Raw genomic sequence first — 10,053 nt, 5'->3', positions numbered from 1 at the left:
AAAAGCACTTGTAGTCCTTAGCAAATGAAAGAGTCTCTGTTCATGTCTTAAGTCCCATATACTATGTTACCATCTTTTGCCACGGCACATTTTACAGAAATACCCACAATCCATTCAGCCTGCTAAGTCCTCAACTCTATTTACACAGCCATATAAATGCAGATCTGGAATCCCAGCTGTGCTCCCTTCACAATTCGAGCGTTTGATCTGTTCTTCAGGGAGCTTCTGAGACCTGATTCAATACATGTTCGTGAGAAGACAACACAATCAAATTGAAAGCAATCTGGAAATTCAACTAGCTTGGCAAAGGGAAGCCTTCAAATGATGTAAGCCTGTAGTATGATAGCTCTTCCAATTTTCCAGGATAATATACTAACACCTCACCCTTTCATTCCTCAACAGTACCTTGCAGTTTGTCTGTACTCTTAGCCTGCAGAAATTGCTGCTTACACAGAATGGTTGCTAGTCTTCCATTTAAGATCAAAAGCAGCACCATAATTTTGACAGTTCTTGACTGATTTGACAGGACATAAAATTTTCCCTCTATACTATCCAGCTGAACAAAATGAGTAAAGGGACAGTCATACAAGAAAAAGGCAATCACACAGCCATCTGACCACGTTAAAATCAGCATGGGCATGAGGTTTTTTTTTCTTACTGGGAAAAAGAGAAAAGGTTCCTGATTCATGGCAGTAGAGCTTTGCCCAGCACAACCCTGAAGGTAACTAAAATAAATAAATAGAATTTAGATAAAACTTGAGATCTATTTTCAAGATGTTCCCAAAAACTGGCAGTGCTGGTTCCACGTAAGCCTGTGCACAGAAGCAGTGATACTTTAATCCAGCTACATCATGTAGAGATATGGTTTACTTGCAGAATGGAAGAATACCTTTTCTCCAGCTGAAAGCCTTTCCCCTTTGGATTACAGTGACGGAGACAGCCCAATATGTAAAACAATATACATTTATTTAGCACAAAAGTCCACGTTCAAATAGAAGTGTTTTTTTTTTTTTTCTTTGTACTTTATAGCACTTTGTGTTAGTCATTGCAGTTCCTTCCTTTTTGAACAAGCAGAGACATTCGGCAAAACCACTGTTTTATCCTACAACTGTAGGCCTGATAGCAGCTTATAAACTAAGGCAAATTAGGAAGTCCTTCTCAAGTAAGCCATCTCTATACAGTTCCATTAACTCCAGTGGAACATTCACAAGAAAAGTGTTACAAGACAAGGATATATGATCACCATGTTTCCTACAGTTACAGCCAACATAATACGCAGGGATGGGGCTATGTTCCCAGGCAGAGAAAGAAGAAAAAGACTCCTGGAAGATTCACAATAAATTGCCAGAAGCAGCGGCTGAGAAAAGAATCCAACCACTACATGTGTGATTACACAACATAAGCACAATTCCCATTTCAGAAAAAAAAAACGTGTAAGTCATCACATAATGCTCAGGATTTGAACATCTACAGACTTTAAAGCCCGCAACTTTTATTTAGGGACAAGTACGTAGTACTTGTCAGTAAATAATTGCAGACAGCTCACAACAGACAGCACAAAAACACTACTTCAGATTTGGTTCCAATAACGACATGATTACAATTACTGGATACATAAGACCATCCAAATTATGCTGGCAGTCAGACTTTCCACAGCTTCTCCTTTGCTGAAGTTTCACCGTCTTAAGTGACTGACATCAAAGATGTGCTGGAACTAGTTCAGTCTTCCCTCCTGTAGTTATCACCTGGATTAGACTCCCTGAATTCGGTCGATTCTTTCCTGTTATCCAGTCATAAAAGGTTCTGTTTTAAAATAAATAGATAAAACAGGATGAGGAGGAGAGAAAATATACACACACACACAATCAGTCATAAAAGCCTACTGATTCTCCTTTTCCTACCTCTCTGTAGCGATTTCTATGCACGTCACAAACTAGCAACGCAATCACTGGATTCAGACCCTCAGAGTAGGACAGAGGTCCAGAGAAATCAGAAGGCCTTTACAGTACATATGCAGGATTTTCAGAACACTTCAAAGGAAGAGGCCAGGAGTTGCATAAAAACAGAAAGATGTCAAAAAGTTTTTCCCAAGTTAAAAAAAATAAAATAATTGATAAGTGGGAGGCAGCGGCTACTTAAATTGCCTTTATAGTATGTATCAAATATGGACATAAGGCTAAAATAGAGTTGCTAAACCTTATAGGGTTGTTAAACCATACAGGCTAAATAATTGCTCTTTTCCCCCTATATCTCTGTATTCTATTCATTCTTGCCAGACCTATTCCCTTGCCTTTCAACCTGTGCAAGCACCCTTTCTTTCCAAGTCCCTTCTTTCTTAACCCATTTTTCTGCCAACGGGCCATCACGTATTTAATGTTGAAATTAGTCTCAGTGTAAGCACAAAAAGCTCTAAGACATCCAACACACACTGAGTAAGATGGCCTCATTCTAGTTAGCACACCAGAACGCTTATCAAAACTAATACAGAAAACACAACATTTTCCAGGTCCATCAGCCTTTCCACTATTGTGGACAGAGCTACTGCCATTTTGGAACATCTTGCCATTTAACACAACATGTATGAATACAACAGGCTTCAAAATGCAAGCACCCCATGGGAAAAAGAGTTCCTGCATCCCAGAAAGGATGCAGATGTTAACAAAATCCTAAGAACACTAGAATTCTTTCTTTCAGCACCAGTGAACTTTTCAGTTTTCAAAGCTGGATTTAAGTTCAGAGAATTAGAAGCTAAGAAACAAAACAAAACACTGAACTTAATTCTCCCGTAAGGAAAAAGTCTTTAGAAGTTAAAAATTAATTTGTAAAAAACCACAAACATCTGGTTAAGCACAATAAAGAACTTTTTTGAACATTTTTAGGCCAACTAAACTCAATTGATGGGACACTTAAAGAACCACATTGAACAGCTGCATAGGCTTCTCGAACCAAAAAACATTTTCCACTCTGGCATCCAACTGAATAAAAATTCACATCACAAGGAAACCAAATGTCACAACTACTCTGAACAATTAGCAATAGGTGAATGCTATTTCGGTGTCAGTTCTAAAAGCTTTTGAATTTGTAAGAGTAAAGAAAAACATTATGTCCTTTACAACATGAAAGTAGATTCCTTTCCATTTTTCCCCTCAACAAGGCAAGATAGCCATGTCCATTGTTTTCTTCCATTTAACAGATCACCCTCAGCAAAGTCTTTGCTACTCTCCACTACATCACAGAAGGCAGTACATATGCTGCACCTTCTCTTGGAAGAATTAGAAACAATAAACCTTATTGTCTCAGCCTGTTGCTAAATAAGCTGCAGCTGAAGTTTCAGCATTTTGAAACATCACTCGGGACAAGCCTTTGTGGATAATGGAAAAAAAAAAAACTTGGCTAAATTTTTCTAAACAAGAGCAGGAATTTTTCCAACTGTGAGAAGAAGTGAATTAACACACCAAAAATCGGGTAGTGAAGAGTGTCAAAGCGAATAAATAAAACTAAAGTTTACACACCTATTTGCAGTTTACCTTTAAGACAAACTCCTGCATCTGCTGTCTGTAATTTAATTTGTCTACTGGCTTTATGAGATTCTCTGGCTTCCGACTGCTTAAGGCTATCTGCCTTGTCGCTATAACAGGTGTAGAGATGCTGAAGCTGATGGAGTTGAGCTAATTTTCTCCAGCTAGGAAGCTTGTGCAAGAGGCCTAATGTGATTTGAAGACATACAGGATCAGGGGAACGATGGGGAAAAACAAAACCCAAAACACTCCAATCCAAGACAGCTACTTAGAAAGAACACACAGCAGGATGCAGCAGGAAAAGGCACAGTAAGGAATTGCTTAGTTATCACATGTATACTCACTCGGCAATGAATTCTAAGGATGTCCAGGAGCTGAAATCTGCGTCAGGCATTGATTTCCTGTTTGCTGGCGTATCCAGGGTAACCCTGTGATTAAAATGAGATAAAACTTTTATTTGTACATACTGTTTCTGATAAGAGCCACCTGCTTCTATTCATCACTGCAACATATGCTCCACTTTTATATACCACGTGCTATGGATTTCCTTTGCATCCTCTACATATGTTAACAGCATATAACCATCAGTTTCAATGTATATCAAAGGATCACAGCTTATAACCCCTTAGCTACCTGTCTTCCTGATGACATCCAGCCCACTAGGGCTATCACTTAGCCCACAGCTTTCTTCCAGTCTCTCTCATGCTCGTTAAAAACAAATGAAATTTTAATCCTAATATCCACTACTGTTTTGCAAAGGAAAGGAAAAAAAATAATCATTTTTAGGATACGTTGCACATCATTATTTGCATACGTTCAAGATGTGTCCTTTCCCTGCGAAGCTATGTCAGTCTAAGAAGCTATTTGAGTACTGTAGACAGGACATCACACCCATATCAATGTGACTTGAAGTTACAGCAGTAATTAAACAAGATGATACAGACAGAGGTAACTGCAATCACTTACGGTAAAACAGCAACAGCAGCAGAACCAGATGGCAAGCCACTATTGGTACCAGCCAAACTCTGACAAAGCTGGTGCACTGCTCCTTTGGCCATGCCATAGCCAATCATCCCTAGCAATTAAAAACAGGATAATTAGAGCACAATCAATACAGCTCTCATTACCAGCACTATGACAGAAACTCCCGTTATCTGACAACCAGTAAGTTTCAGATCACCTACGACAGCCAGAACAGAATCAGACTTAAAACATATTTTTAAAAAATCCCAACAATTCTTACTAGCTATCCTGGAACTACCACAAAGTTCAGTTGACTCGGCATTACAGAAGTACGAAACTTACCGAGTTAAGCATCTTTAGTTAACGCTTCAAAATGTACCCTGAAGGATGAGATTTACAGGGTTAACCTTACAAAGCTAAACTAGTAAGTGTGAAGAGGTTTTTATTAAAGAAATCATTTGTTAATTTTAAGTATATGACAAAGGTATTTGCAGGTTTGGACCCGAACAGATACAGCTCATTTCTCTCCAAAACAGTAATTCACCTGGTCAGCATCCTGACTATAAAACAAACAAACAGAAAACAAACAAAAACAACCCATACGCCTTAAGGTAGAAAGTGACTGAATAACCTGCACATAAAACCAACATCTTCCCAAACACTGCTGCTTTCTAAGCAGCCAGTATTAAGCAGTGTAAGATGCATGGGAAGGAGAGCATCCTGCACACTGCTCAGGTACAAGATCTGGACAATCAGGGTGCTCCAGGTCTGAGATGTCTCATGGTATGTATCTGCCAAGCAGCCTAGACACAGACTAAGCACGTAGGAAAAATAAGTCTATTTTGTGTACTACAACTGGATGCCTTTCTACCCATTTACACAACTGTACAACCCCTTTTCAATGTTCCTGAGGAAGTAACTAGTAATGAAGGTACCCAGGTAGTTTTACATTGTAGAAATGTTTCTGTTATATTCAGTTAGACATATTGTATAACAAACATGTTTATTAGGAGGAATCATGGGCAGCAGTAGCTAACATTTCATTATGACTACAAAATATTCGCATTTCTATCATAATTCCCTCTTGCCTCTTCTCTAAACCAATCGGTCAGTCTTCTTAAACCTGCATTTCTTAGCTATCGCTGTCGGACTGCTTCTTTAACTTACATTATTTTCATTTTTCTTCAATTTGCATTAAATGACTCAGCATTTTCACAGATGAAAAGACAAAAAAAAATCACAGTAAGAGAAAACAAAAAAGAGATGATTCCTTCCATAATAGCTGGTAATAACAAGCTTAACAAGGCATATTTGCAAAAGTTGAGTAACATTTCTTTCCCAATTCTTCCTGATATTAATAAGTTGCATGTGTTTGCCTAAAGCACTGCTATGTTTTTTTTGTTTTGTTTTGTTTTGTTTTTTTACATTCCAGACTTGTTGAAAACAGCCAGTTCAAAACATGAAAGCAAATCACCGATTCCTGTGTTGTGGTCCCTACCTCCCAAAATGAACCAAACAAAACACATCATGAAAGTTTGCCACGGTTCCCATTTTTCTCATCTGTATATTGTCAGTCAGTAGTACACAGTAAATTATTCATCTACTGACTGACATAAAATAAGCCTTTTATCTTCAGACTAGGCCAGATGATTTTTCTACTCTGTTTACAGCTGCATTAACTACAGAATACAGCATATTTCTCCTGAACTATTTTAGACAAGGCTTTCACAAATATTCATTAATTTCATGATTTAAAAAAAGAATTAATAGCTATGTCTCATCAAAATATTGCTGAAGTCACACTAGAAGATTGAGAAATAAGAGCATTTTTCAAAAAAAAAAAAAAAAAAAAAAAAAAAAAAAAAAACTTTCCCTGCCTGTGGGCTTCTGTGCTGCTGTTTTTTAATTTTAAATTGTTCCCAGATTTTCTCCATGCAGACCAACATGCCTAGGAGTCAGATGAGAAAAAAAATCTCAGGAAAGTTTCTACTAAATAGCTACTGAAGGGCAAAGCTGAAAGTCAACAAGCTTATCTTTGGCTGAAGCAAAGGTGGACTGGAATCAGAACATGAACAGGACAAGCACATTTAATAAAATCAGCTGAGTCATCACTGATTGAAAAACTGGGCAATTAAAGACTCTGCCTTTCAGAACACAAATAAGATATTTAACTGTATTTAAGCACTACACCTACTGTTGTGTGCTTCACAATTCTTCACATTTTTCCAAATTACTTTTCCTACTGTACCATGTATTAGCCAAGTACATTTCATGAATGCATGTCAACCATTACTTAATGGTGATTTTGTTTGCACTCCTGCTTCAAGAGATTCAATATTGCCATCTGTAAAGTTACACTTACCGTAAGTGTTTCAGCAGCAGTTTTCCATTTCTGTTAGATGTCAAGAAACTGGTTTGTTTTTTTCACAAACAGACTAACGTATAACTCATGTCCCAACAGTTATCATGCATGGCATTTTACCTGGAGTTCCAGACAAAGCAGCTTGAGCTCCTGTCAAAGTCAGAAGACCTCCTTCCTTCAGATGTTTTGTGGCTAAGTGACTGGAAATAGTGGATGTCCAAACACTCTGTTTCCACATCAGATCACAGTTCTTATACAAAGCTGATTAGGAAGAGAATTAGGTAACTTAAGAACAAGACTTCTAACTCTGATTTCCTTCCTATCACACGGAGTGCAACAGAACTATGCAAAGTACTATAAAAACATGCTTTCTATCATTTCCTACTTCTGTATCTCATAAAATACCCATTTATTTATTCTAACTCTCCTTTCTCTTTAGACTTTGAATCCCAACTTGACAGCATATATTCTAGACAATTACCTGCTTTCTTACTATCAGAAATAAAAAAAATAAACACCAGATAGTTTCATTAGCTCTCTGTTAGTGTTTGTGCCCAGTTCAAAGATTTCCAAATTCTTCAGACTTCTATAGGGATTGTTTCAATTTATGTCAATGATCTAAAAATTTTTACATTAGCTTCTCCTCACCTTATTGTAGCATGAGCTCTCTTTCCATAATTTCCTCACTGGCTGCTCAACTTGTGGATAGAAGACTCCAAGAAATAAAGGAGTTGAATCAAGCACTTGATCAAGCTGATCACTTGATCCCAAAATAACCTTAATTCATAGTAACGTTATTGGAAGGATAGTAGGGTATGATCCATCACGTCATTGAAATTACTGTACAAATTTATAACAATACAATATAATGCAATTCTATAAAAGTATTCGCTCTGATTTAACTGCATACGTCTTCTCATATTCTCTCTTTAAAGTGAATATTTTGCATATGATGTCTGAACAAGGAAGGGGAAGGAAAACACCACATTTTAACAGATTTACTCCAGACAGAAAGGCTTTTTTTTTTTTTTAAGTCTCTACACTAGTACATAAAGCATAAAACAATTTCCTGAATATTATACATTTAAAAGCTTTATAAACTGAGGACTTCTTTTCCCCTCTAGCACAGCCTCTGGCCATGAAACAGCTCCTTCCAATACCGTATTGTATACCAATAGCTCAGAAAACTGCAGCAGGCACCTGAGCTGTTATGCAAAAAGCAATGATTTGGGCAAAAAGATCAATGGTCCACTCAGCCAGTATCTTACGTAACAAGCCTGACACACATAACCTTGGCAAAAGTTAGTTCATAGGTAATGCTGAACTCCTTTATATAGTGCATCAAGATTTACCAATAAAAATGGTGCATCAAAAAGTACCGTTGAGAACATCAAGGGTTTTGGAAATCTAACAAGCACCAATAATTGAGAAGAGTGCTAAGAAACATTGTGACTGAGCTACTTTGCACTATTAGGCTAACATCTTCAGGACTCTGGATGAAAGATGATCTCAGAGACTTTTATTACCATGATTTTCAAGGATTCCTCTCAGATTTCAATCATGTATTTGCTAGCATTCACCGGCTTACATTTAGCTTTGGCACTGCCTCCAGCCCATCCTCCTGCAACACACAAGATTGCATCCACCTTTTCTTCACCAAGAAGCTTCCCAATCTCTGCTGTCACCTTCAAAACACAGAACATAACATTCTGAAAACATTGAATTTGTAAGGTAAAAGAATAAATATCAAGAATGCCTTAACATTATTCAACTACATAACTGGAAAAAAAATACAACAAACAACAGCAATTTAAACAGCTGCACAAAATTAACACTTATGATTTTATCAACTCAATAATTGGGTTGAAAGCTAACTGTAGATGCAAGTCAGACCGTACACTGTGTGATGTCACTGGCAATAACTGATTTGAGCAGGACTGAAAGATCCGATCCTTACCTATATTATAAGCATTTTTCATTTGTGACTTACTTTTGGACAGGTTCTTCTCTGCACACTGTGCTGTTTAATAATACAGGAAATGAAACTCCAGGTCTGATCAGAACTGCTTCTGTGACATTTCCAATGATAGCACAAGAAACAAACAACTAAAGCCTCCTTCTAAATCACATCCTTGGATTTGAGTATGTAAGCTTTTAAATATCCAGTATTTCTTTCTCTTTCAAATGAGACTTTGCACTTGGTAATGAATTTGTTGGTTGTCAATTTTCTCTGTCACAGTGCAAACCCTACGGGGAAATGTTTTCAGCATTACCATCCAGCTATACAACACAGACAGGACATGAGAAAGAAGTGCTGCATTTTAAGATGTCCTAATCCACCTTGATTAAAGTAATCTCATTCTGCCCGCAGCCCTTCAGGTAACAAAGAGGAAGATAATACACAAGTGTGACACATTCTGAGTGACAACATAGGGTAACTTCTAAACTCCCAAAGCAAGCTCTTCCACATATCCATGCCTCCAAGCAGTTAAAAGGAAAGTGAAAAATAAATGAAGTTAAGAAGTGGCAGGCAAATGGTGGCACCCCTGAGCTCAGGGTACAGCAGCAGGATACCAAAACCAGCGGGGTGCCCACAGTCGGGGGTCTCAGTGCTTCTGAGAGAGGGTTTATGGCGAGCGGGTGCAAACCCACTGCATGGAGCCCGGACCGAGGGGCCTCCCCCGCGCCCCCCCGGCCCCGCGACGCGCTCCCACCTGCTCGGCCTGCTCGGGGAAGGACTCTGTCGCCCTCACCACCACGTTGACGCTGGCGTCCTCGTTCTCGGCCAGGTCGATGCTGGCGACCCACTGGGGCGGCGAGAAGGCACCGTTACCGCCCGGCGGGGCACCCTTCGTTCTCCCCCCCCTTACTTCCCCCCCTCCAAAGCAGCCCCGTCTCGCCCCCCCGGGGCCCGCAGCAGCCCTGCCGGCGCTCACCCAGTTCCTGGCCTTGAAGTACTGCACGCACTGCGAGCCCAGAGCCCCTCTGCCCCCGTACACCAGCACCCTGCCCGCCGCCGCCATGCTCGCTGCCCGCCTCGCTCCGGCTCCGGCTCCGGCCCGGCCCAGCCCGGCCCCAGCCCCCCCTCTCACCGACGCCACACAGGGGCCGCCCCCGGGGCCGGGGGGGGCTGGCGGCTGCGTCCGCCTCGCACCGAGAGCAGGAGGAGCCTCCGAGCCGGGGTTGAGCCCCAGGGAACCGCTGGGTTTT

The 10,053-nt window shown here is 39.8% G+C and overlaps 1 protein-coding gene across 1 annotated transcript; it reads right to left on the bottom strand.

Moving 5' to 3' along the window:
* Positions 1 to 947: 947 nt before the first annotated feature.
* QDPR (quinoid dihydropteridine reductase) lies at positions 948 to 10,050 on the bottom strand. The gene is made up of 7 exons (XM_040557159.1): positions 9,936 to 10,050; positions 9,558 to 9,650; positions 8,432 to 8,528; positions 6,964 to 7,104; positions 4,485 to 4,593; positions 3,863 to 3,946; positions 948 to 1,803 (listed from the first exon to the last, which is right to left on the bottom strand). Exons 4-7 carry the CDS (start codon positions 7,079 to 7,081, stop codon positions 1,698 to 1,700), a joined length of 417 nt encoding a protein of 138 aa, XP_040413093.1. The 5' UTR covers positions 7,082 to 7,104; positions 8,432 to 8,528; positions 9,558 to 9,650; positions 9,936 to 10,050; the 3' UTR covers positions 948 to 1,697.
* Positions 10,051 to 10,053: the final 3 nt, after the last annotated feature.

The sequence above is a fragment of the Cygnus olor genome, chromosome 4, assembly GCF_009769625.2.
Source record: "Cygnus olor isolate bCygOlo1 chromosome 4, bCygOlo1.pri.v2, whole genome shotgun sequence".
Classification (NCBI taxonomy): domain Eukaryota; kingdom Metazoa; phylum Chordata; class Aves; order Anseriformes; family Anatidae; genus Cygnus; species Cygnus olor.
The sequence above is the reverse complement of the archived record's forward strand: the minus strand, read 5'-3'. Positions and strand labels throughout refer to the sequence as shown.